The sequence below is a fragment of the Aythya ferina genome (assembly GCF_964211825.1).
Source record: "Aythya ferina genome assembly, chromosome: 34".
NCBI classification, from domain to species: Eukaryota; Metazoa; Chordata; class Aves; order Anseriformes; family Anatidae; genus Aythya; species Aythya ferina.
The window spans coordinates 1228988-1255480 of NC_140331.1; the positions used below are offsets into that span (position 1 = coordinate 1228988).

At 65.7% G+C, this 26493-nt stretch overlaps 1 protein-coding gene across 3 annotated transcripts in view; it reads left to right on the plus strand.

Moving 5' to 3' along the window:
* The window catches only part of CHD3 (chromodomain helicase DNA binding protein 3), a 48422-nt gene that overhangs the window by 7335 nt on the left and 14594 nt on the right, over positions 1-26493 (plus strand). For 2 of the 3 annotated variants that reach the window (XM_084501824.1, XM_084501825.1), the window contains exons 4-25: positions 433-557; positions 1422-1660; positions 2965-3095; positions 4042-4177; positions 4321-4383; positions 5351-5529; positions 6723-6956; positions 8111-8308; positions 9265-9479; positions 11522-11653; positions 11883-11982; positions 13788-13979; positions 15380-15580; positions 17255-17392; positions 17657-17778; positions 18670-18843; positions 20456-20597; positions 21397-21528; positions 22051-22168; positions 22614-22738; positions 23115-23346; positions 25752-25918. In XM_084501824.1, the coding sequence (XP_084357950.1) occupies positions 433-557; positions 1422-1660; positions 2965-3095; positions 4042-4177; positions 4321-4383; positions 5351-5529; positions 6723-6956; positions 8111-8308; positions 9265-9479; positions 11522-11653; positions 11883-11982; positions 13788-13979; positions 15380-15580; positions 17255-17392; positions 17657-17778; positions 18670-18843; positions 20456-20597; positions 21397-21528; positions 22051-22168; positions 22614-22738; positions 23115-23346; positions 25752-25918 (3495 nt within the window). The remainder of the gene's footprint in view (positions 1-432; positions 558-1421; positions 1661-2964; positions 3096-4041; positions 4178-4320; positions 4384-5350; positions 5530-6722; positions 6957-8110; positions 8309-9264; positions 9480-11521; positions 11654-11882; positions 11983-13787; positions 13980-15379; positions 15581-17254; positions 17393-17656; positions 17779-18669; positions 18844-20455; positions 20598-21396; positions 21529-22050; positions 22169-22613; positions 22739-23114; positions 23347-25751; positions 25919-26493) is intronic. The other variant, XM_084501826.1, reaches the window with a different exon arrangement.

Below are 26493 nucleotides of genomic sequence, written 5' to 3' on the forward strand. Positions count from 1 at the left end.
GGCCCATGGGGGTCCCGGTGCCCGTGTTGGGGCCTTTGGGGTCCCTATCCCCATGGTGGATCCCATTGGGATCCCAGCACCTATGGTGGGTCTCACGGGGTTCCTGGTTCCCCTTTCAGACCCCATGGGATCCCCGCACCCATTTGGATCCCATTGGGGTCCCCGTTCCCATTTCAGACCCCATGGGGTCCCCCCACCCTTATTACACCCCATGGGGTCCTGCTGCCCCTGCCCTTCCTGTCCCCACCCCCGTCCTTGTCCCCGTGCCCGTTTCTGACTCGCTCCCCTTCTCTCGCTCTCGCCGCCGCTGGTGCCACCCCCTGTCCCTGTCCCCATCCCCGTCCTGTCCCCATCCCTGTCCCTGTCCCCATCCCCGTCCCTGTCCCCATCCCTGTCCCCGTCCCGTCCCCGTCCCGTCCCCGTGGGGCGCAGCCGGTGGAGCAGAAGTCGTCGGCGCAGCTGCTGGGCGCCTGGGGGCTGGAGGACGTGGACCACATCTTCACCGAGGAGGACTACCACACGCTCACCAACTACAAGGCCTTCAGCCAGTTCATGAGGTGGGTGCTGGGGCTGGGGGCGCCTCGGGGTGCTGGGGGGGGGCAGGGGAAGGCTCCTCGGGGGGGTTTGGGGGCACCTCGGGGTGCTGCGGGGGGACTTTGGGGGGGTTTGGGGGCATTTGAAGGCACCTCGGGGTGTTTTGGGGCACCTTGGGGTTCTCTGGGGGGCAATTGAAGGCACCTTGGGGTGCTGGGGGGCACCTTGGGGTGCTTTGGGGCACTTTGGGGTGCGGTGGGGCCCCTTGGGGTGGCTTTGGGAGCTCTCAGGTGCCCCTTTGTGGTGCTTTGGGGTCAGGTGAAGTTACCTGGGGTGTTTTGGGGCACCTCGGGGTGGTGTAGGGGCAGTTGAAGGCTTCACAGGGTGCTGCTGGGACACCTTGGGGTGCTTTGGGGGCTGTTGAAGGCACCTCGGGGCGTTTTGGGGCACCTTGGGGTGTTTTGGGAGCTCCCACAGGTCCTTTGGGGTGCTTTGGGGGCAGTTGAAGTTACCTGGGGTGTTTTGGGGCACTTTGGGGTGCTTTGGGGGCAGTTGAAGGCACCTTGGGGTGCTTTGGGGTTTCCTAAGGACCCTTCGGGGTGTTTTGGGGCACCCTGGGGTGCTGTGGGTCTCCCAAGGACCACTCAGGGTGTTTTAGGGCACCTCGGGGTGCTGCAGGGACTTCTCGATGACCCTTCAGGGTCCTTTGGGGCCCCTCGGGGTGCTGTGGGACTTCTTGAGGACCCCTTGGGGTGTTTTGGGGCACTTTGGGATGCTTCGTGTGCCACCGCGGTCCCTTTGGGGCGCCCCGGGGTGCTCTTTTCGGGGTGGGGTCTCCACGGGCAGCCCCCGGTGGGGTTCCCAGCCCCGCTGCCGCTCGCTCGCAGGCCCCTGATCGCCAAGAAGAACCCCAAAATCCCCATGTCCAAGATGATGACCATCCTGGGGGCCAAGTGGAGGGAGTTCAGCGCCAACAACCCCTTCAAGGGCTCCGCCGCCGCCGTGGCCGCCGCCGCCGCCGCTGCCGCCGCCGCCGTGGCCGAGCAGGTGTCGGCCGCCGTCGCTGCCGTCGCCCCCGAGGCGCCGCCGCCGCCCCTGCGCAAGGCCAAGACCAAGGAGGGGAAAGGTGAGCGGCACCCCGGGGACCCTCCGTGCTGGGGACAAGGTGTCAGGACCCTCAGGGACTCTCTGTGTTGGGGACAATGTGAAGGGACCCTCGGGGACCCACCGTGTTGGGGACAAGGCGCTGGGACCTTTGGGTTCCCTTCTTCTTTGGGACAAGGCCCCAGGACCCCCGGGTCACCTCCCTGTTAGGGACAAGGCACTGGGACCCCCAGGGACCATCCGTTCTGGGGACAAGGTGTCAGGACCCCCAGGGACTCTCTGTGTTGGGGACAAGGTGAAGGGACCCCCAGGTCACCTCCGTGTTGGGGACAAGGCGCTGGGACCTTTAGGTCAACCCCGTGTTGGGGTCAAGGTGCTGGGACCCTTGGGTTCCCTTCTTCTTGGGGACAAGGCCCCAGGACCCCCGGGTCACCTCCCTGTTGGGGACAAGGTGACGGGACCCCCGGGGACCCTGCATGTTGGGGACAAGGCGCTGGGACCTTTGGGTTCCCTTCTTCTTGGGGACAAGGCCCCAGGACCCCCAGGTCACCTCCCTGTTGGGGACAAGGTGCTGGGACCCCCAGGTCACCTCCCTGTTGGGGTCAAGGCTTCAGGACCCTTGGGTTCCCTCCTTCTTGGGGACAAGTTGCTGGGACCCCCAGGTCCCCTCCATGTTGGGGACAAGGTGCTGGGACCCGTTGGTCACCTCCCTGTTGGGGACAAGGTGCTGAGACTCCTGGGGACCCTTCGTGTTGGGGACAAGGTGCCAGGACCCATTGGTCCCTTTCATGTTGGGGACAATGTTCCAAGGCTTCAAGGTCCCCTCCCTATTGGGGACAAGGCACCAGGACCCTGGGTCCCCTCCCTGTTGGGGACAAGGTGCTGGGACCCTTTGGTCCCCTTCTGGTTGGGGACAAAGTGCCAGGACCCCCGGGTCCCCTCCCCATCGGGGACAACATACCGAGACCCCAAGGTCCCCTCCTAGTTGGGGACACGGTTCCAGGACCTGTTGGTCCCCTCCCTTTTGGGGACAAGGCCCCAGAACCCCGGGTCCCCTCCCAGTTGGGGACACAGTTCTAGGGCCCTGGGTCCCCTCCCCATTGGGGACAATGTTCCAAGACCCCAAGGTCCCCTCCTAGTTGGGGACACAGTTCCAGGACCTGTTGGTCCCCTCCCTTTTGGGGACAAGGCTCCAGAACCCCGGCTCCCCCCCCATTGGGCACAACCTTCCGAGACCCCAAGGTCCCCTCCCCACTGGGGACAAGGCTCCAGGTCCCCCCCCGCGTTGGGGACAGGAGCCCTGGGGACAGCGCTGTCCCCTGGCAGGGCCCGGGCACAAGAAGCGCAGCAAGAGCCCGCGGGTGCCGGAGCTGAAGCGGAAGCTGAAGGGCAAGAAGATGGCACCGCTCAAGATCAAGCTGGGCGTCCTGGGCGGCAAGCGCAAGAAGAGCAGCTCGGTACGGCCCCGCTGTCCCCTACTGTCCCTTACTGTCCCCTGCTGTCCCCTGCTGTCCCCATTGGTGGCACCCAGAGGTGTCCCCACGTCCCCTTCTCGCCCTCTGGTGTCCCCGCGTGATGGAACCTAACCCCTCGGGTGGCACCCAGAGGTGTCCCCCAGCCCCTCCTCGCCCTCAGGTGGCACCCAGAGGTGTCCCCGTGTCCCCTTCTAACCCTTGGGTGGCACCTAGAGGTGTCCCCATGTCCCCTCCTCGCCCTCAGGTGGCACCCAGAGGTGTCCCCGTGTCCCCTTCTAACCCTTGGGTGGCACCCAGAGGTGTCCCCCAGCCCCTCCTCACCCTCAGGTGACCCCACATGGTGGCACCTAGCCCCTCAGGTGGCACCCAGAGGTGTCCCTGTGTCCCCTCCTTGCCCTCAGGTGTCACCCAGAGGTGTCCCCATGTCCCTTCCTCGACCTCTGGTATCACCCAGAGGTGCCCCTGAGCTCCTCCTCACCCTCTTGGTGTCACCCAGAGGTGTCCCCACATCCCCTCCTTGCCCTCAGGTGTCCCCAGGTGGTGGCACCTGACCCCTCCTCACCCTGTGGTGTCACCCAGAGGTGTCCCCGTGTCCCCTCCTCACCCTGTGGTGTCCCCACGTGGTGGAATCTAACCCCTTGGGTGTCACCCAGAGGTGTCCCCACGTCCCCTTCTCACCCTTGAGTGTCACCCAGAGGTGTCCCCGTGTCCCCTCCTCACCCTCTTGGTGTCCCCAGCTGGTGGCACGCAGCCCCACGTCCCCTCCTCACCCTGTGGTGTCACCCAGAGGCGTCCCCCACCCCCTGCCATCCCCCGGCAGCGTCCCCCAACCCCATCTCCCCTCACCACCCCCCAGAGCCCCGTGCCCCCCGTTCCCCCCAGTGCCTCCCAGTGTCCCCAGTGTCCCCGTGTCCCCGTCCCGTTGCAGAGCGAGGACGCGGGGGAGGCGGAGGAGGAGTCGGACGCGGAGAGCTCGAGCGTGCACAGCGCCTCGGCGCGCTCCGACCCCGCCGCCCGCATCAAGAAGCTGAAGCGGGGCCGCCCCGGCCGCAAGAAGAAGAAGGGTGAGTGGCCCCCGGCCCCGAGCGCCCCCTCCCCGTCCTCCCCCCTGTCCCCTCGGCCCTCCCCGTGCCCTCCCCCGCCCCCTCCCCGTGTCCCCTCCCCGCTGCGGGGCCGCGGGTGACGCCGCCGCCGTCTCTCCTTGCAGCCCCCTGCACCGTCCTCAACCGGGAGCGCGGCCCCGCGGGGACGGGCGCTGTGCCCGCACACGGTGAGAGCCCCCTCGCTGTCCCCACGTTGTCCCCACGGCGTCCCCAAAGCCGAGGGGCCACCCTGGAGCAAGGGGCGTCCCCCCCCCACCCCCCCCCATCTCCTGGGTTTGGGGCTGGGGGTCCCCCGGGTCCCCCTCCACACCGGCCGGCCGGGGGCTCTCCCTTGTCCGTGTCCCCGTTGTCCCCATGTCCCCGTGTCCTGATGTCCATGTGTCCCCAGGTGTCCCCACCATCTGTCCCCATCCCTGCTGCCCCTCGTGTCCTGATGTCCCCATCCCATTGTCCCCATGTCCCTGCCTCCGTGTCCCCCCCAACTCTTCCTGGTGCCCCCCTGTCCCTTGTGTCCCAAAATCTGACCTTACCCCTAGGTGCTCCTGTCCCCAGGTGTCCCCCAGTGCCCGTGGTGGCCCCATTGACCACGGTGTCCCCACCTGTGTCCCTGTCCCCTCTCCCAATCCCTGTCCCTGTCCCCATCCATGTCCCCATCCCCATCCTGCCCCCGTCCCCATCCTGTCCCTGTCCCCATCCTCTTCCCATCCCTTTCCCCATCCCCTGTCCCCATCCTTGTCCCCATCCCAGTCCTAATCCTGTCCCAATCCTGTCCCCATCCATGTCCCTTTCCCCATCTTGTCCCCATCCCCATCCTGTCCCTGTCCCCATCCTTGTCCCCATCCTCTCCCCATCCTGTCCCCATCCCCATCCCAACCCCATTCCCCATCCCCAGTGCTCCCAGTGCCCCCTCCCCCCGCTGTCCCCAGCGTCCCCATCCCTCCTGTCCCCCCACCCCCATCCCAATGTCCCCATCCCCCTGCCCCCATCCCCCCACCCCCATCCCAACGTCCCCATCCCCCCACCCCCTTCTCCCCACCCCCACCCCCATCCCCCCGCCCCCCACCCCTCTGTCCCCACGCCCCCCCCCCCGTGTCCCCTGGGGCTCGGTGGCAGCGGGCGCTGCTGTCCCCGCAGGCCCGGGGCCGGAGGAGGACGGGGACGGCTACGAGACCGACCACCAGGACTACTGCGAGGTGTGCCAGCAGGGGGGGGAGATCATCCTGTGCGACACCTGCCCCCGCGCCTACCACCTCGTCTGCCTCGACCCCGAGCTCGACCGCGCGCCCGAGGGGCGCTGGAGCTGCCCCCACTGCGTGAGTGGCAACGGGAGGGGGGTTTGGGGGGGTCCTGTGATGGGTTGGGGGTGGTCTGGGGGCGGCCGGGGGGTCCCTGAGGGAGTCTGGGGGGCCCTGGGGGAGTTTGGGGGGTCCTGGGGGGGTCTCTGTGTTGGGTTGGGGGTGGTTTAGGGGTCCCTGGGGGGGTCTCTGTGTTGGGTTGGGGGCTTTGGGGGTGGTCTGGGGGCATCCAGGGGGTCACTGAAGGAGTTTGGGGGGCACTGGGGTGGTCTCTGTGTTGGGTTGGGGGTGGTTTGGGGGTCTCTGAGGGAGTCTGGGGGGGTCTGGGGGTGGTTTAGGGGTCCCTGGGGGAGTCTCTGTGTTGGGTTGGGGGCTTTGGGGGTAGTCTGGGGGTGTCCAGGGGGTCCCTGAGGCAGTTTGGGGGTCCCTGAGGGAGTTTGGGGGACCCTGGGGGTGGTTTAGGGGACCCTGGAGGGTCTCTGTGTTGGGTTGGGGGTTTTGGGGGTGGTCTGGGAGCATCCAGGGGGTCGCTGAAGGAGTTTGGGGAGCCCTGGGGGGGTCTCTCTGTTGGGTTGGGGGTGGTTTAGGGGTCCCTGAGGCAGTTTGGGGAACCCTGGGGGGGTCTCTGTGTTGGGTTGGGGGTGGTTTGGGGGTCCCTGAGGCAGTTTGGGGGGCCCTAAGGGAGTTTGGGGGGTCTCTGAGGCAGTTTGGGGGGCCCTGGGGGGTCTCTGTGTTGGGTTGGGGGTGTCCAGGGGGTCCCTGAGGGGTCTCTGCATTGAGTTGGGGTGGTCTGGGGGTGTTTGGGGGTCCCTGGGGGGGTTTGGGGGTCCCTGGGGGGGTTTGTGTATTGAGTTGGGGGTGCTGGGGGTCTCTGGGGGTCCCTGGGGGTGTCCAGGTGACCCTTGGGGGCGTTTGGGGGTACGTGGGGAGGGTCTCATGGGAAGTTTGAGGATCCTGGGGGGGGTCTGTGCATCATCCCATGGGGACTGAGAGACCCTGGGGGGGCTCAGGGGTCCCTGGGGGGCGGGAGGTTCCTTTGGGGAGGTCACTGGGGGTCCCTGGGGGGGTCACCGGGGGTCTCTGGGGGGTCCCCGGGGAGCTCAGAGGGTCTGGGGGGTCCCCCGGAGGTCGGGTGCCCCTCAGGACGTCCCTGGGAGCGGTCTGGGGGCTCGGGGGGGGTTTCCCTGACGCCCCCCTCGGTGCCCCCCCAGGAGAAGGAGGGGGTGCAGTGGGAGGCGAAGGAGGAGGAGGAGGAGTACGAGGAGGAGCTGGAGGAGGAAGGCGAGAAGGAGGAGGAGGACGACCACATGGAGTACTGCCGCGTCTGCAAGGACGGCGGCGAGCTGCTGTGCTGCGACGCCTGCATCTCCTCCTACCACATCCACTGCCTCAACCCCCCCCTGCCCGAGGTCCCCAACGGGGAGTGGCTCTGCCCCCGCTGCACGGTACGGGGGGCACGGGGACAGGGGGGCAGGGGGACGGGGACAGGGAGCGGGGGGGGCCGGGATGGGGCCGGGATGGGAATAGGGACAGTGATGGGACAGGGATGGGGACAGGGACAGGGACAGGACAAGGACAGGATGGGGATGGGGATGGGGACAGGGATGGGACGGGGACGGGGATGGGGATGGGATGGGGACGGGATGGGGACGGGATGGGGACAGGGATGGGACAAGGATGGGGACAGGGAGTGGATGAGGACAGGACAAGGATGGGGACGGGACAGGGATGGGGATGGGATGGGGATGGGATAAAGATGGGGATGGGACAGGATGGGGACAAGGACGGGGATGGGGACAGGACAGGGAGTGGATGGGGATGGGATGGGAATAGGGACATGGATGGGACAGGATGGGGACGGGGACAGGGAGGGGATGGGACAAGGACAGGATGGGGATGGGACAAGAGTGAGGACAGGGACAAGAAACAGATGGAGCTGGGGACAGGATGGGGATGGGATGAGGACAAGGACATGGGGATGGGGACAGGATAGGGGCAGGGATATAGATGGGGACAGGGACAGGATGGGGACGGGACAGGGACAGGATGGGGACAGAGACAGGGAGCAGATGGGGATGGGGACAGGATGGGGACGGAACAGGAATAGGGACAGAAGCACGGTGAGGACAGGGAGAAGGATGGGAATGGGACAGGATGGGGACGGGGACAGGACAGGGAGCAGGATGGGGACGGGGACAGGATGGGGACGGGGACAGGAACCTGTTGGAGACGGAGCTGGGACAGGGACAGAAGGGGGACAGTGACTGGGAGTGGATGGGGACAGGGACATGGATGGGGACAGGATGGGGACAAGAGACCTGGTGGGGACAGAGTTGGGACAGGGACGGGATGGGGACAGGGACGGGATGGGGATGGGGACAGGGACGGGATGGGAATAGGGACAGGGACGGGATGGGGACAGGCGAGGGAGGTGTTGGGGACAGACACAGCGATGGTTTGGGGTTGGGGACAGGGACAGGGACCTGCTGGGGACAGGGACAGGACGGGGACGGGGACCAGGCCAGGATGGGGACGCAGTGGGGCCGGGGTGGGGTCGGGGGGTGACGTCCCCTGTGCCCCAACGCCGCTGTCCCCGCAGTGCCCGGTGCTGAAGGGGCGGGTGCAGAAGATCCTGTACTGGCGGTGGGGGGAGCCGCCCCCCCCCGTGGCCGTGCCCCCCCCCGAGGGGCCCCCCGAGGGCCCCCCCAAGGTGCTGCAGGGCCGCTCGGAGCGAGAGTTCTTCGTCAAGTGGGTGGGGCTGTCCTACTGGCACTGCTCCTGGATCAAGGAGCTGCAGGTACCGGGCGACGGGGGTCCCAGGGGGGTGGGGACACCCCGGGGGGGGGGCTGGGGGGCGTGGGGACACTCCTGGGGGGGACCTGGGGGACAGGGACACCCCTGGGGGGGGCCTGGGGGGCATGGGGACACCCCTGGGGGTGGCCTGGGGGGCGTGGGAACACACCCAGGGGGATCTGGGGGGTGTGGGGACAGCCCCAGGGGTGGCCTGGGGGACAGGGACAGCCCCCAAGTGGCCTGGGGGACATAGGGACACTCCTAGGGGTGGCCTGGGGGACATGGGGACATCCCTGGAGGGGACCTGGAATATGGGGGCACCTCCCTGAGTGGCCTGGGGGACACGGGGACACTTCTGGGGGTGTCCTGGGGGACACCCCTGGGGGTTCCCCGGGGGATGGGGACACCTCTCTGAGTGACCTGGGGGACATAGGGACACTCCTGGGGGTGGCCTGGGGGGACAGGGACACCCCCAAGTGGTCTGGGGGACACCCCTGGGGGTGGTCTGGGGGATGTGGGGACACCATCTGAGTGGCCTGGGGGACACAGGGACACCCCTTGAGTGTCCTGGGGGACATGGGGACACCCCTGGGGGTGGCCTGGGGGACACAGGGACACCCCCAAGTGGCCTGTGGGGACACTGGGACCGGGGCTGTCCCCCTGTGACCAGCCGGGGATAATGGGGACACCCCGAGGGCAGGGGGGGACGGGGCCACCCCTGTGACCACCCTAGGGGACAAGAGACCCCCCTGTGCCCACCGTGGGGGGCGACACGGGACACGACCCCCCCGGGGAGACACGGGGGCACCCGTGGGGCCAGTGAGGGCACCCTGGGGACACCCCGGGGACGCACTGTGACCGAGGACACCCCCAGCACCCACCCCGTAACCCCCTCGGGGGCCACCAGGGTGTCCCCCGCGCCCCCCAAAAACTAACCCGTGTGTCCCGTCCCCCCCCCAGCTGGAGATCTTCCACCTGGTGATGTACCGCAACTACCAGCGCAAGAACGACATGGACGAGCCCCCCCCCCTGGACTACGGCTCCGGGGACGACGACGCCAAGAGCGAGAAGCGGGGCCGCAGCCAGGACCCCCTCTACGGCGGCATGGAGGAGCGCTTCTACCGCTACGGCATCAAGCCCGAGTGGATGACGGTGCACCGCATCATCAACCACAGGTTGGGGGGAATTTGGGGGGTTTTGGGGGAGTTTGGGGGGTTTCGGGGGACTTCGTGAGGTTTTAGGGGGTTTTAGGGGGGTTGGGGATAAGGGGACGCTTTGGGGGCTGCTGGGTGCTGATGGTGGTTTTGGGGATGACTTCAGGGGCTGCTGGACAGCCCTAGTGCCCGGGGGTGATCCCCAGCACCCTTGGGTGCCCCCCTACATCTGTGGGTGCCCCCTGCCCCAAAAGGGGGGCTTGGGGACACTGCTGGAGGCTCTGGGGACAAGGGGACGCTTTGGGGGCTGCTGGATGTTGATGGTGGTTTTGGGGATGACTTCAGGGGCTGCTGGACAGCCCTAGTGCCTGGGGGTGACCCCCAGCACCCTTGGGTGCCCCCCTACTCCTGTAGGTGCCCCCCTACATCTGTGGGTGCCCCCTGCCCTAAATTAGAGGGTTGGGGTGACATCAGGGGACACGGGATTTGGGGACGCATCTGGAGGCTCTGGGGACAAGGGGAAACTTCAGGGGCTGCTGGACACCCTCAGTGCCTGGGGGTGACCCCCAGCACCCATGGGTGCTCCCCGACACCTGTGGGTGCTCCCCATCACCCGTGGGTGCTCCCACCCCAAAAGGGGGGCTTGGGGTGACATCGGCACAGGGTTTCTGGGGGGTTTGGGGACACTGCTGGTGCCTTTGGGGACAATCGGCAACTTTGGGGGCTCCTGGACACCCCCAGCACCCATGGGTGACCCCCAGCGCCTGGGGGTGCCCCCTCCCCAAATCTGAGCAGGGTTTGGGGACACCCCTGGGGACGCCCCTCGCACCCTTGGGTGCCCCCCAGCTGCCTCTGGGCAGCCCCAAAATCCTGAGTGTCCCCGCCCGTGGTGTCCCTGACCCCAGTGTCCCCTTGGGGTGTCCCCGTGTCCCCGCCAGGTGTCCCCCGGTGTCCCCGTGTCCCCCCCCCAGAGTCACCAGCCCTCTGGCCGCGTGTCCTCAGGTGACCCCGTGTCCCCAGATGCCCTCTGCTGCCTGCCCGGGGCCTTGTCCCCGTGGCCTTGTCCCCGTGTGACCCCTCTGTCACCGCCTGTCCCCGGGCGACCCCAGTGCTGGGTGTCACCCGGCTGTCACCCGGCGTGTCCCCGCTGGCAGTGGGTGACCCCTGGTGGCCCTGCGGCGCTTGCCACCCGACCCCGGGGCCTGGCTGCCACCCGTGGCACGGGGGGATCCCCTCTGTCCCCCGTGGGTGCCTCATGTCCCCCGTGGGTGCCCACTGTCCCCATAGGTGCCTGCTGTCACCTGTGGTACCTTGTTGTCCCCACGGGTGCCCCACTGTCCCCATAATTGTCCCATTGTCCTCATGGGTGCCTATTGTACCTACAGGTGCCTCATTGTTCCTATGGGTGTCCCATTGTCCCTATAGGTGCTTGCTGTCACCCATGGGTGCTCATTGTCCCCTTGGGTGCCTACTGCCACCTGTGGTACCTTGTTGTCCCCACGGGTGCCCCACTGTCCCCATGGGTGCCCTGTCATCCCCATAATTGTCCCACTGCCCCCACAGGTACCTATTGTCCCCATGGGTGCCTCATTGTCCCCGTGGGTACCCCACTGTCCTTATGGGTGCTTGCTGTCACCCATGGGTGCTCATTGTCCCCTGGGGTACCTGCTGTCACCTGTGGTACCTTCTTGTCCCTGTGGGTGCCCTGTTGTCCCCACAGTTGTCCCATTGTCCCCACGGGTGCTCAGTTGTCCCTGTAGGTGCCCATTGTCCCCATGGGTGCTCGCTGTCACCCAGGGGTGCTCACCATCCCCCTGGCTACCTGCTGCCACCTGTACTGTCCCCATGGGTGCCCGTTGTCCCCTGGGGTCCCTGCTGTCACCTGCGATGCCTGATGCCACCCCACTGCCCTGTGGGTGCCCTGTGCCTGATCCCCCTGGGTGCCCGGTGTCCCCCGGGTGCCCGCTGCCCCCCATGGGTTCCCGGTGCCCCCCATGGGTTCCCGCTGCCCCCCCGGGTGCCCGGTGTCCCCCGGGTGCCCGGTGTGACGGCGTGCCGCGCAGCGTGGACCGCAAGGGGCAGTACCACTACCTGGTGAAGTGGCGCGACCTGCCCTACGACCAGGCCACCTGGGAGGAGGACGAGATGCCCATCCCCGACTACGACCTCCACAAGCTGGCCTACTGGAAGCACCGGTGAGCCCGGGGACACCGGGGGGGGGGGACACAGGGAGGGGGGGACACCAGGGGACGTGCCGCAGGGGGACACGCGGCGGGGGGACTCAACACGGCGTCGGGAACGGGGGACGCGGGCGAGCCCCTGGGGGGACCGGAGCCACCGGGCTGTGGTCTCACCGTGTCCCCCCCCCCCAACGTGTCCCCTGTTGGCCCCCCCTCCCCGTTGTCCCCTCCCCGATGTCCCCAGGGAGGTGTTCATGGGGGAGGACCCGGCGCAGCCCCGGCGCTACAAGAAGAAGAAGAAGGAGACGCCGGGGGAGGGCCCCCCCGACTCCCCCACCAACGACGTGAGTGCGGGGCACCGCGTGTCCCCCCCGTTGTCACCTGCGTGTCCCCCCCTGTTGTCACCTGTGTGTCCCCCCCTCAGTCACCTGGACATCCCCTGTCACCTGGGTCCCCCTCAGCTTACCTGGGTCCCCCCACTCCTTGGGTTCCTTCCTGTCCCCCGTGTCCCCCTCCAAGTCCCCCATGTCCCCCCCAAGTGCTCTGTGCCCCCCCAAAGTCCCCCGTGTCCCCTCCATCCCTTTGTCCCCCCATCTCCCACTCCTCCCACCCCCCTCCCCAGTGGCGGTGTCCCCCCACGGTGACATCCCCACAGTGACATGCCACCAGGGTGACGTGTCCCCATGGTGAGGTGCCCCGTGGTGATGTGCCCCATGGGGACGTGTCCCCCGTGCTGAGGTATCCCCGCGGTGACACCTCCCCATGCTGAGGTGCCCCACGCTGACGTGCTCCACGATGAGCTGTCCCCACGCTGACATTCCCTATGGTGACGTGTCCCCACATTGACGTGTCCCCACGGAGACGTTCCCCACGTTGAGTTGCCCCACAGTGACCCATCCCCACAGTGACGTGCCCCATGGTGACATTCCCCATGGTGACATTCCCCATGGTGACCCATCCCCATGGTGACCCATCCCCATGTTGACGTTCTCCATGTTGACGTTCCCCATGTTGACCCATCCCCACTTTGACGTTCCCCACCTTTCAGTGTCCCCACGGTGACATTCCCCATGTTGACCCGTCCCCCCATTGACGTTCCCCACAGTGACCTTCTCCACCTTGACCCATCATGTCCCCACCATGATGTTCCCCATGTTGACATGTCCCCGGGTTGACTTTCCTTGTGTTGACCCATCCCCACGTTGACGTTCCCCACGGTGACATGTCCCTGGGTTGACGTTCCCCACATTGACCCATCCCCCCATTGACGTTCCCCATGGTGACATGTCCCCATGTTGATGTTCCCCATGTTGACCCATCCCCACAGTGACCCATCCCCCTGTTGACGTTCCTCATGGTGATGTGTCCCCATGTTGATGTTCTCCATGTTGACCCAACCCCACGTTGACCTTCCCCCCGTTGACCCATCCCCCTGTTGACCCATCCCCACGTTGATGTTCCCCACGTTGACCAATCCCCACGTTGACCCATCCCCATGTTGACACATCCTCACGTTGACATTCTCCATGGTGACATGTCCCCACATTGACCCATCCCCACGTTGACGTTCCTCATGGTGACCCATCCCCACATTGACATGTCCCCACATTGACCCATCCCCCTGTTGACGTTCCCCATGGTGACATGTCCCCATGTTGATGTTCCCCATGTTGACCCAACCCCACATTGACGTGTCCCCACGTTGACCCATCCCCACGTTGACCCATCCCCACATTGACACATCCCCATGTTGACATTCTCCATGGTGACATGTCCCCACGTTGACCCATCCCCACGTTGATGTTCCTCATGGTGACATGTCCCCACGTTGACCCATCCCCACGTTGACCAATCCCCACGTTGACCCATCCCCACATTGACCCATCCTCATGTTGACCCATCCCCATGTTGACACATCCCCACATTGACATTCTCCATGGTGACGTGTCCCCACGTTGATGTTCCCCACGTTGACCATCCCCCCGTTGACATTCCCCATGGTGACGTGTCCCCATGTTGATGTTCCCCTCGTTGACCCATCCCCACGTTGACCATCCCCCCATTGACCATCCCCCCGTTGACCCAACCCCACGTTGACCCATCCCCCCGTTGACGTTCCCCTCGGTGACGTGTCCCCATCCGTCCCCAGCCGACGGTGAAGTACGAGTCGCAGCCGCGCTTCATCTCGGCCACCGGCGGCACGCTGCACCTCTACCAGCTGGAGGGCCTCAACTGGCTGCGCTTCTCCTGGGCGCAGAGCACCGACACCATCCTGGCCGACGAGATGGGGCTGGGCAAGACCATCCAGACCATCGTCTTCCTCTACTCGCTCTACAAGGAGGTGGGTGGGAGCCACCACGGGGTGTCCTCGCGCTCCCCTCTGCATCCCCGTGGCCCTGCCTGTGGCCATACGGCCCCCATAGGGTGGCCCCGTGGTCCTACTGGTGGTCCCATGGTCCTACTGGTGGTCCCATGGTCCTGCTGGTGGCCCCGTAGTCCTACCAGTGGCCCCATGGCCACCACGGGGTGTCCTCGCGCTCCCCTCTGCATCCCCGTGGCCCTGCCTGTGGCCATATGGCCCCCATAGGGTGGCCCCGTGGTCCTACTGGTGGGTCCAAGGTCCTACTGGTGGTCCCATGGTCCTGCTGGTAGTTCCATGATCCTAATGGTGACCCCATCGTCCTGCCTATGGTCCCATGGCCACCACGGGGTGTCCTCATGGCCCTGTTTGTGTCCCCGTGGTCCTGCCTGTGCCCATATGGACTCCATAGGGTGACACCAGCATCCTACTGGTGGTCCCAGGGTCCTGATGGTGTCCCCATGTCCCTGCCAGTGTCCCCATGGCCACCCTGGGGTGTCCTCACGGCCCTATTTGTGTCCCTGTGGCCCTCCTTGTGTCCCCACAGCCACCTTCAGGTGGCCACAGGGTCCTGCTGGTGGCCCCACGGCCACCCTGGGGTGTCCCCGTGGCCATCCCAGTGCTCTCACAGCCACCTCACGGCGTCCCCACGTCCCTGCTGTGTCCCCACGGCCACCCTGGGGTGTCCCCATGTCCTCCCGTGATCCCGCTGCCGCTCTGGGCTGTCCCCAGGGCCCTTGGCTGTGTCCCTGCTGCCACCCTGTGGTGACACTTGCCATCGTCCCCGGGATGTCCCCGCGTCACTTCAGTCGCTCTCCCTGTCCCCTTGTGCCTCCCTGTGGCCACCCTGGGGTGTCACCAGGATCCCGCCCGTGTCCCCATGCTGTGCCAGTGGCCCCGTGGGTGCCCCACGGCCACCCTGGGGTGTCCCTGCCCATGTCCCCATGGCCCTGCCTGTGTCCTCACTGCCACACAAGGTGTCCCCATGGCCACCCTGGGGTGTCCCCATGGCCACTCTGGGATGTCACCATGTCCCCTTTGCCACCCTTGGATGTCACAGTGTCCCCATAACCACCCTGGAGTGTCCCCATAACCACCCTGGGGTGTCCTCATGTCCCCATGGCCACTCTGGGGTGTCACAGTGTCCCTATGGCCACCCTGGGGTGTCACTGTGTCCCCACCTGCCTCCCCTTGGGGACATTTCCGTGTCCCTGTGGCCACACCAAGCCACCCCCTGCCCCATGCGTCACGCTGTCCCCGTGTCCCCACGGCCCCGTCCCGCCGCCCCCCGCCCCCTGTGTCACACTGTCCCCACGTCCCCAAGGGCCCGTCCCGCGCCGCCGCCCCGTCCCCGTGTCCCCGTGTGACGCGCTGTCCCCCAGGGCCACACCAAGGGCCCGTTCCTCGTCAGCGCCCCGCTCTCCACCATCATCAACTGGGAGCGCGAGTTCCAGATGTGGGCGCCCGCCTTCTACGTCGTCACCTACACCGGGGACAAGGACAGCCGCGCCATCATCCGCGAGAACGAGTTCTCCTTCGACGACAACGCCATGAAGGGCGGCAAGAAGGCCTTCAAGATGAAGGTGAGGGGGTGCAGGGGGCACGGGGGACGGGTCCTCGGGGTGCTGGGGGTCCCTGGGGTGATGGGGTGACCTGGCGGCCAAGTCCTCGGGGTGCTGGGGTGACCTGTGGATGGGTTCGTGGGGTGCTGGGGGTCCCTGGGGTGCTGGGTTGACCTGGTGACCAGGTCCTTGGGGGATCGGGGGTCTTTGGGGTGATGGGGTGACCTGGGGGCCAGGTCCTTGGGGTGATGGGGGTCTTTGGGGTGATGGGGTGACCTGGGGGCTAGGTCCTTGGGGTGCTGGGGTGACCTGTGGATGGGTTCTTGGGGTGCTGGGGGTCCCTGGGGTGCTGGGTTGACCTGGTGGCCAGGTCCTTGGGGTGATGGGGGTCTTTGGGGTGATGGGGTGACCTGGTGGCTGGGTCTTTGGGGTGAGGGGGGTCATTGGGGTGCTGGGTGACCTGCTGGTGGGGTTCCTGAGGTGCTGGGTGACCTGGTGGCCAGGCTCTTGGGGTGCTGGGGGTCCTCAGGGTGAGGGCTTCACCTGTGGATGGGTCAGGGGTCATTTGGGGTGCTGGGTGACCTGGTGGCCATGTCCTTGGGGTGCTGGGTGACCTGGCGGTGGGGTCCCTAGGGTGCTGGGTGACCTGGTGGCCATGTCCTTGGGGTGCTGGGGGTCCTTGGGGTTCTGGGGTGACCTGGTGGCCAGGTCCTCGTGGTGCTGGGTGACCTGGTGGCAGGGTCCCCGGGGTGCTGGGTGTCCCTGGGGTGCTGGGTTGACCTGGTGGCCAGGTCCTTAGGGTGCTGGGTGACCTGGTAGTGGTGTCCCTGGGGTGATGGGGTGACCTGGTGGCCAGGCTCTTGGGGTGCTGGGGGTCCTCAGGGTGAGGGGTTCACCTGTGGATGGGTCAGGGGTCATTTGGGGTGCTGGGTGACCTGGTGGCAGGGTCCCCGGGGTGCTGGGTGTCCCTGGGGCACTGGGTGACCTGGTGGCAGGGTCCTTGGGGTGCTGGGTGACCTGGTGCTGGGGTCCCTGTGGTCTTGGGTGACCTGGTGGCAGGGTCCTTGGGGTGCTGGGTGTCCCCGGGGCGCTGGGTGACCTGGTGGCTGTGTCCTTGGAGTGACGGGTATCCCCAGGGCGCTGGGTGACCTGGTGGCAGGGTCCTTGGGGTGACGGATATCCCCGGGGCACTGGGTGACCTGGGGGCTGGGTCCTTGGGGTGCTGGGGGTCTTCAGGGTGCTGGGTTGACCTGGTGGCTGTGTCCTTGGGGTGACGGGTATCTCCGGGGCGCTGGGTGACCTGGTGGCAGGGTCCCTGGGGTGCTGGGTGTCCCTGGGACGCTGGGTGACCTGGGGGCTGGGTCCTTCGGGTGCTGGGTGTCTTCAGGGTCCTGGGTGACCTGGTGGCCAGGTCCTTGGGGTGCTGGGGGTCTTCAGGGTGCTGGGTGACCTGGTGGCAGGGTCTCTGGGGTGATGGGTGACCTGCGGATGGGTTCTTAAGGTGCTGGGTGACCTGGTGCTGGGGTCCCTGGGGTCTTGGGTGACCTGGGGGCTGTGTCCTTTGGGTGCTGGTTATCCCCGGGGCGCTGGGTGACCTGGTGGCAGGGTCCTCGGGGCAATGGGGTCCGGGGGGGGCTCTGGGGGTCCCCGGGGTGCCGGGCCGTCCCGGCGGCTGGGTGCTGACGGCCGCGGCAGCGGGAGGCGCAGGTGAAGTTCCACGTGCTGCTCACCTCCTACGAGCTGATCACCATCGACCAGGCGGCGCTGGGCTCCATCCGCTGGGCCTGCCTGGTGGTGGACGAGGCCCACCGCCTCAAGAACAACCAGAGCAAGGTGGGCACGGCCGGGGGGGGGCAGACGGGACCCCCGGGGGGGCGCCCGGACCCTTGGGGGGGCGCCCGGACCCTTGGGGAAGCCCCCCCGGGGTGCCTCGGGGGGACGTTTGGGCGCCTCGGTCCCTCACGTCGGGGACGCCCCCGGGGTCTGCGCCCCTTGGGGAGGGGACACGGGGGTCCCGTGGGGAGGGGGTGTCCCCGTCTGTGGGGTGACACGGGTGATGTGACCCCCCCGTTGTGTGTGTGTCCCCCCCCCCCGCAGTTCTTTCGGGTGCTCAACGGGTACAAGATCGAGCACAAGCTGCTGCTGACGGGGACCCCGCTGCAGAACAACCTGGAGGAGCTCTTCCACCTCCTCAACTTCCTCACGCCCGAGCGCTTCAAGTACGGCCCCAGTGTCCCCTCCTGGTCCCCAGTGTCCCCTCCTGGACCCCACTGTCCCCTCCTGGCCCCCACTGTCCCCTCCTGGCCCCATTGTCCCCTCCTGGCCCCCACCATCCCCTCCTGGCCCCCCACATCCCCAGTCCACCCTCCCGTCCCCCTGCATCCTCCCGCATCGCCCTGTGTCACCACTGTCCCTATGTCCCCGTGTGCTGGCTGTCCCCATATCCTGGCTGTCCCCATATCCTGGCTGTCCCCGTGTCCCCATGTCCTGGTTGTCACCGTGTCCCTCTGTCCTTGCTGTCCCCATGTCCTCATGTCCTGCCTGTCTCCGTGTCCCCTCATCCTGGCTGTTCCCACATCCTGGCCGTGTCCCTGTGTCCCCACGTGTCCCCATGTCCTGGCCATCCTCATGTCCCCACGTCCTGTCTGTCCCCATGTCCCCTCATCCTGGTGTCCCCATGTCCTGTCCATCCTCATGTCCCCACGTCCTGTCTGTCCCCATGTCCCCACATCCTGGTGTCCCCACGTCCTGTCCATCCCCTTGTCCCCACGTCCTGTCTGTCCCCATGTCCCCTCATCCTGGTGTCCCCACATCCTGGCCATCCTTTTGTCCCCACATCCTGGCTGTCCCCACATGTCCCCACATGTCCCCATGTCCCCACGTCCTGTCCATCCCCTTGTCCCCACGTCCTGTCTGTCCCCATGTCCTCTCCATCCTGGTGTCCCCACACCCTGCCCCTCCCCACATCCCCCCCACCTCCCCCAGCCCCTCGTATCCCCACATCCCCTCGCGCCCCCGCGTCCCCAACCTTGTCACCGCCATCCCCGCGCCCCCTCCTCGCCCCAACCACCCCCCAGCCCCCTCCTCACGCCCCCCACGCCCCCCCGCAGCAACCTGGAGGGCTTCCTGGAGGAGTTCGCCGACATCTCCAAGGAGGACCAGATCAAGAAGCTCCACGACCTGCTGGGCCCCCACATGCTGCGGCGCCTCAAGGCCGACGTCTTCAAGAACATGCCGGCCAAGACCGAGCTCATCGTGCGCGTCGAGCTCAGCCCCATGCAGAAGTACGGGCGCCGCGGGCAGGGAGGGGGTGGCCCCGGCACGTGGGGGGGGGGCTCAGCGCCCCAGAGACAGCTCCCGGGAGCCCTGGGGGTCCCAGCACCACAATATCTGATCCCGCTGGGCTTGGGGAGGGTCTCAGCACCCCAATTTCAGGTCCTGTCCACCTTAGGAGGGGGTCTCAGCACCCCAATTCCCAGATCACACCGACTTTGGGGATCCCAGAACCCCAATACCTGATCCAACTGGCCTTGGGGAGGGTCTCAGCACCCCAATTCCAGGTCCCACCCACTTTAGAGGGGGCCTCAGCACCCCAATTCCCAGATCACACCCATCTTGGGGGTCCCAACACCCCAATACCTGATCCCACTAGCCTTGTGGAGTGTCTCAGCACCCCAGTTCTAGGTCTCAGCACCCCAATTTAAGGTCTCATCCACCTTGGGAGGGGTCTCAGCACCCCAATTCCAGGTCCCAGCACCCAAATACCAGGTCCTGTCCACCTTAGGAGGGGGCCTCAGCACCCCAACACTCAGAGCCCACCGGCTTTGGGGGTCTCAGCACCCCAATTCCAGGTCCCAGCATCCCAATTCCAGGTCCCATCCACATTGGGAGGGGTCTCAGCACCCCAATTTGAGGTCTCGGTACCCCAATTCCAGGTCCCGTCCACCTTGGGAGGGGTCTCAGCACCCCAATTCCAGGTCCCAGCACCCAAATACCAGGTCCTGTCCGCCTTAGGAGGGGGTCTCAGCACCCCAATTCCCACATCACACCGACTTTGGGGATCCCAGAACCCCAATACCTGATCCAACTGGCCTTGGGGAGGGTCTCAGCACCCCAATTCCAGGTCCCATCTGCCTTGGGGGGGGTCTCAGCACCCCAGTACCAGGTCCCACCCACTTTAGAGGGGCCTCAGCATCCCAACACCCAGAGCCCACCGGCTTTGGGGGTCTCAGCACCCCGATTCCAGGTCCCATCCACCTTGTGGGGGGGTCTCAGCACCCCAGTTCCCAGATCACACCCATCTTGGGGGTCCCAGCACCCCTATATCTGATCCCACTGTGCTTGGGGAGGGTCTCAGCACCCCAATTCCAGGTCCCACCCACTTTAGAGGGGGCCTCAGCACCCCAACACCCAGAGCCCATCCACCTTGGGGGTCTTGGCACCCCAATACCTGATCCCACTAGCCTTGGGGGAGGGTCTCAGCACCCCAGTTCCAGGTCTCAGCACCCCAATTCCAGGTCCCATCCACCTTGGGGGTCCCAGAACCCCAAATACCAGACCCCAGCAGTCTTGGGGGGGGGGGGGGGGTCAGCACCCTAATTCTCAGATCCCACCGACCTTGGGAGTCTTGGCACCCTAATACCAGCTCCCATCCACCTTGGGGGGGGTCTCAGCACCCCAATTCCAGCTCCCACCCACCCTGGGGGGGGTCCCAGCTCCCCAAACACCCTCGGGGTGCGCAGGGGGGGTCCCAGCGCCCCGATCCCTTGCCTCCCACCAACACGGGGAGATCCCAGCCCCCAAACCTGGGTTCCTACGGGGCGAGGGGGGGTCCCACCAGCTGGGGGAAGGGGGCTGCCCCCCCCCCGAGCTGGGTGCCAGCCCCCCGCCCCGCAGGAAGTACTACAAGTACATCCTGACGCGCAACTTCGAGGCGCTGAACTCGCGGGGCGGAGGGAACCAGGTGTCGCTGCTCAACATCATGATGGACCTGAAGAAGTGCTGCAACCACCCCTACCTCTTCCCCGTGGCCGCCATGGTGAGGGGGTGGGCCGGGGGGGGCACCGGGGGGGCATGGGGGGGGTGGGGGGACACGCGGGGGGGTGGGGGAGATGGGGGGATACGGGGGGATGTGGGGGCATGGGGGGAAAAGGGAGATGGGGGGGGGAGATGGGGGGATGTGGGGGGACATGGGGGGGACGTGGGGACATGGGGGGGGGAGATGGGGTGATATGGGGAGACATGGGGACATGGGGGGGGGACAGGGACATGGGGTGGGGGGAGATGGGGGCATACAGGGGATATGGGGATGTGGGGGGGACATGGGGTGGGGGAGATATGGGGATACGGGGGGACGGGGGAGGACAGGGGGAAATAGGGGGGACATTGGAACATGGGGGGCACGGGGACATGGGGGGGGATGGGGACATGGGGTGGGGGAGATGGGGAGATATGGGGGGATGTAGAGGGGATGTGGGGGGATGGAGGGGTGTGGGGACACTGGGGGGTGGGAGATGGAGGGATATGGGGGGACATGGGGACATGGGGTGGGGGGAGATGGGGGGATGTGGGGGGGACACGGAGGGCATGGAGGGGACAAGAGGGAGGTGGGGTGGTGGGACATGAGCTTCAGAGGGACATGGGGACATGGGGGGGACGTCAAGGGGACAGAGGGACACGGAGGGGACAAGGGGACCACAGGGTGGGGGTACATGGGGGGAGCTCCACGGGGACACCTCGGGGAGACGCAGAGCTGTGGGTGCACGGGGTGGGTGGTGGGGCTGGGGGTGATGTCCCTGTCCCCATCCTGTCCCCAACCTGTCCCCAACCCCCCCCAGGAGTCCCCGAAGCTGCCGAGCGGCGCCTACGAGGGGGGGGCCCTGATCAAGGCCTCGGGGAAGCTGCTGCTGCTGCAGAAGATGCTGCGCAAGCTGAAGGAGCAGAACCACCGCGTGCTCATCTTCTCCCAGGTCGGTGGGGGGGGAACCGGCCCCCCCCGGGCACCCCCAGGGCCCCCCCAGCACCCATGGGTGCCCCCAGAGCCCCCAACACCCAGGCCAGCAGCCATGGGTGCCTCCAGTGTAACCAGTGCCTGTCCCAGCACCCCTGGGTGCCCCCAGTCTACCCTAGCACCAGCAGCAGGTGCGCCTGTGGGTGCCCCCAGTATAACCAGTAACCATCCCAGTACCCCTCAGTGCCCCCAGTCTAACCAGTGTCTGTCCCAGCACCCTGGCTGCTCCCAGTCTACCCAGCACCAGCTGCCCCCCAGCCCCTCCAGGTGCTCCCAGTGTAACCAGTGCCCATCCCAGCACCCCTGGGTGCTCCCAGTGCCTTTGGGTGTCCCCAGTCTAACCAGTGCCCATCCCAGCCCCCCCGCCAGGTGCTCCCAGTCTAACCAGCACCAGGTGCCCCCAGCCCCCCCGAGTGCCCCCATTGTAACCAGTGACTCCCCCAGCCCCCCCAGTGCTCCCAGTCTAACCAGTGCCCCACAGATGACGAAGATGCTGGACCTGCTGGAGGACTTCCTGGACTACGAGGGCTACAAGTACGAGCGCATCGACGGGGGCATCACGGGGGCGCTGCGCCAGGAGGCCATCGACCGCTTCAACGGTAGGCCTGGGGGGGGCTGGGGGGTCACAGGGGACTGGGGGGGACCCGGGAGATGTGGGGGGACCCAGGGGCCCAGGGGGGACACAGGGGACTTGGGGGGGACCAAGGAACCAAGCAGGAAGGCACCAAGGGACCAAGGGGATGCAGGCGTTTGGGGTGACACCCAGGCAGGATGGGCCCCCCAGGCAGGATGGGGATCCCAGGTAGTTTGGAAGGGGGGGACAGGGACTTTTAGGGACATTTTTTGGGGTGGGGGGGTCCTGACCCCATCTGTGATGGGCTCTTGTGAGGGTTCAGGGTGCCCGCGCGCCCACCGCTGGGAGAGGGTTTTTTTTGGGGGGGTTTCTGGCAGCCCTGGGGTCCCTGATGATGCCGGGGGAGGCGTGGGGGGGCCGTGGGCTTTGCCGGGGGGCTGTCACCCCCCGTGCTGACGCCGGGGGGGCAGCGCCGGGGGCGCAGCAGTTCTGCTTCCTGCTGTCGACGCGGGCCGGGGGCCTCGGCATCAACCTGGCGACCGCCGACACCGTCGTCATCTTCGACTCCGACTGGAACCCCCACAACGACATCCAGGTGTGCCCCCCCCCCCACGTCCTCCGCGGCCCCCTCCCCACCTCCTCTGCCCTGTCCCCTTGGCCTTGTCACCTCCCTGTCCCCGGTTGTCACCTCGTGCCACCACGGCCCCCTCCCCGGCCACTGACGCCACGATGGGTGCCACCATGGCTCTGGCCACACTCAGGTTCCTCAACATGTCCCCATCACCACGTCCTCCATGACCACGTCCCCACCACCACATCCCTGCTCCAACGCTCCCCTCACCTCCCCGCTCACCACGACGTCCTTACTGACGTCCCCAACCTGTCCCCTTCCCCCGTGGCGCTGCTTGACGCGTCCTCCACCTCCGTGTCCCCGCTCCGACACGTCCCCTGCTGCCTCCCCGTCCCCGCAGGCCTTCAGCCGGGCGCACCGCATCGGCCAGGCCAACAAGGTGATGATCTACCGGTTCGTCACGCGCGCGTCGGTGGAGGAACGCATCACGCAGGTGGCCAAGCGCAAGATGATGCTGACGCACCTGGTGGTGCGCCCGGGGCTGGGCTCCAAGGCCGGCTCCATGTCCAAGCAGGAGCTTGATGACATCCTCAAGTTTGGCACTGAGGAGCTCTTCAAGGACGAGAACGAGGGTCAGCGCCCGCCGGGGATAGGGTGTGGTGGGCTGGGAGGGGGATATGGGGGGACGTGGGGGGACGTGGGAGGCAGTGGTGGGATGTAGGAGGCTGTGGTGGGACCTGGGAGGTCGTGGTAGGATGTAGGAGGCCATGAGAGGATGTAGGAGACCATGGTGGGACCTGGGAGGCTGTGGTAGGGAATAGGAGGCCGTGGTGGGACATGGGAGGCTGTGGTTGGATGTAGGAGGCCGTGGAAGGACGTAGGAGGCCGTGGTGGGACACAACAGCTCATGCAGAGCTGCAGTGGGATGTACAAGGCCTTGGCGGGATGTTTGAGGCAAGGCAGTGGGAGGACATGTAAGGCCGTGCTAGGGCCGTGATGGGACATGCAAAGCCATGGTGGGACGTGTGAGGCCGTGGTGGGACGTGTGAGGCCATGATGAGATGTGCAAGGCTGTGATGGGTCATGGAAAGCAAGAACAGAACATGCAAAGCCACGATAAGGCCGTGGTGGGATGTGCAGATCCATGACGGGGTGCATGAAGCCATAGTGGGGCCGTGAGAGGACACACGAGGACGTGATGGGGCCAAGATGGGACCCATGAGGCCATGATGGGACGTGGCAGGCTGTGGACTGGGTCACAGCAGGTCGTGCAAGGCCATGGCGGGATGTCATGTTGGGTTGTTCAAAGCTGTGTGGAGGCATTCCGGGCTGTGTTGGACCATACTGGGCTGTACTGGGCCATGTTGGTCTGTGTTGGACTGTATTGGGCCATGCTGGGCTGTGTTGGACCATATTGGACCATCATGAGCTGTGTTGGACCATAATGGGCCATGTTGGGCTGTGTCAGGCCGTGTTGGGGTATGTTGGGCCATGCCTGGATATGCTGAGCTATGTTGGACAATCCTGGGCCATACTGGGCTGCATTGGACCATATTGGGTCATGCTGAGCTGTATCAGGCCACATTGGGCTGTATTGGACCATACTGGGCCATACTGGGCCATGCTGAGCTATGTTGGACCATCCTGGGCCATACTGGGCTGTGTTGGCCTATATTGGGTCATGTTGAGTTGTGTTGGGCCATGTTGGGCCGTATCAGGCCATGCTGGGTCATGCTGGGCTGTGTCAGGCCACACTGAGCTGTGTCAGGCCATTTTGGGCTGTATCAGGAGACAGTGGGATGTGTCAGGCCATGTCAGGCCGTGTTGGACTGTGTTGGGCCATGTTGAGCTGTGTCAGGCCATGATGGGCTGTGTTGGAACATACTGGTCCATATTGGGCCGTGTCAGGCCATGTTGGGCTGTGTCAGGCCACGTTGGGCCATACCTGGACATGCTGAGCTATGTTGGACCATATTGGGTCATACTGGGCTGTAATGGACCTTACTGGGTCGTGTTGAGTTGTATTGGGCCTTGTTGGGCCATGTAGACCTGTATCAGGCTATGTTGGGCCGTGCTAGGCCATGTCAGGCCATGCTGAGTTGTATCAGGTTGTGTTGGGCCATGTTGGGCCTCATTGAGCTGTGACAGGCCATATTGGGCTGTGCTGGAGCATACTGGGTCATGTTGAGTTGTGTTGGGTTGTGTTGGGCTGTGTCAGGCCATGCTGGGTCATGTTGGACCATACCTGGACATGCTGAGCTAAGTTGGACCATATTGGGTCATACTGGGCTGTGTTGGACCTTACTGGGTCATGGTGAGTTGTGTCAGATCATACTGGGCCATGCTGGGCCACATTGAGCTGTGTTGGAGCACATGGGGTCGTGTTGAGGTGTATTGGGCCGCGTTGACCCACGTTGAGCTGTATTGGGCCATATTGTGCTATGTCAAGCCGTGTCAGGCCATGTTGAGCTGTATCGGGCCATGTTGGGCTGTGTTGGGCCATGTTGATCTATGTCAGGTTATTTTGGGCCATGTTGAGTTGTGTCAGGCCACGTTGGTCTGTGTTGGGCTGTATTGGGCCATGTTGGGCTGTATTGGGCCATGTTGGGCCGTGTTGGGCTGTATTGGACCATGTTGGGCTGTATTGGGCCATGTTGGGCCACGTTGGGCTGTATTGGGCCACGCTGGGCTGTATTGGACCATGTTGGGCTGTATTGGGCCATGTTGGGCCACATTGGGCTGTATTGGGCCACGCTGGGCTGTATTGGGCCATGTTGGGCTGTATTGGGCTGTATTGGGCCACGTTGGGCTGTATTGGGCCTCGTTGGGCTGTATTGGACCATGTTGGGCTGTGTCGGGCCACGTTGGACCATGTTGGGCTGTATCAGAGCATGCTGGGCTGTGTTCGACCGTGCTGGGCCACGCTGGACCGTGTTGGGCCACGTCAGGCCACGCTGGGCCGCGCTGGGCCGCGCTGGGCCGTCCTGGACCAAGTCAGGCCACGCCAGGCCGTGTCAGCGGCGTGTCACCGGCGCAGGGGAGAACAAGGAGGAGGACAGCAGCGTCATCCACTACGACAACGAGGCCATCGCCCGGCTGCTCGATCGCAACCAGGACGCCACCGACGACGCCGATGTGCAGAACATGAACGAGTACCTCAGCTCCTTCAAGGTGGCGCAGTACGTCGTGCGCGAGGAGGACAAGGTGCGTCCGGGGACAGGGGGGCATGAGGGGGGGACAGCGGCTTGGTGGGGACGAGGGAGGTGATGGGGGTGATGGGGACAATTGAGATGGTGGGGTGAGATGGGGTGGGGGTGATGGAGGTGGGGATGGTGGAGATGGTGGAGGTAAAGATGATGAGGACGGTAGGGATGATGGGGGTAGATGTGATGGGGATGATGGAGATGGGGACAATGGAGATGATGGAGATAAAGACAATGGGGATGGGGACAATGAGGATGATGGGGACAATGGAGAAGGTGGGGTGAGTTGTGGTGGGGATGGTGGAGGTGGGGACGATGGAGATGGGAATGGTGGAGATGATGGAGATAAAGATGATGGGGATGGGGGAATGGTGGAGATGGGGACAACGGGAGTGGGGGTGATGGAGATGATGGGGTGGAGATGATGGAGGCAGGGATGATGACAATGGGGATGGAGACAATGGAGATGGGGACAATGGAAATGGGATGATGGAGATGCAGATGATGAAAACGTTGGGGATGTGAATGGGGGAGATGGGGACGATGAAGATGAAGACAATGGAGGTGATGGAATGG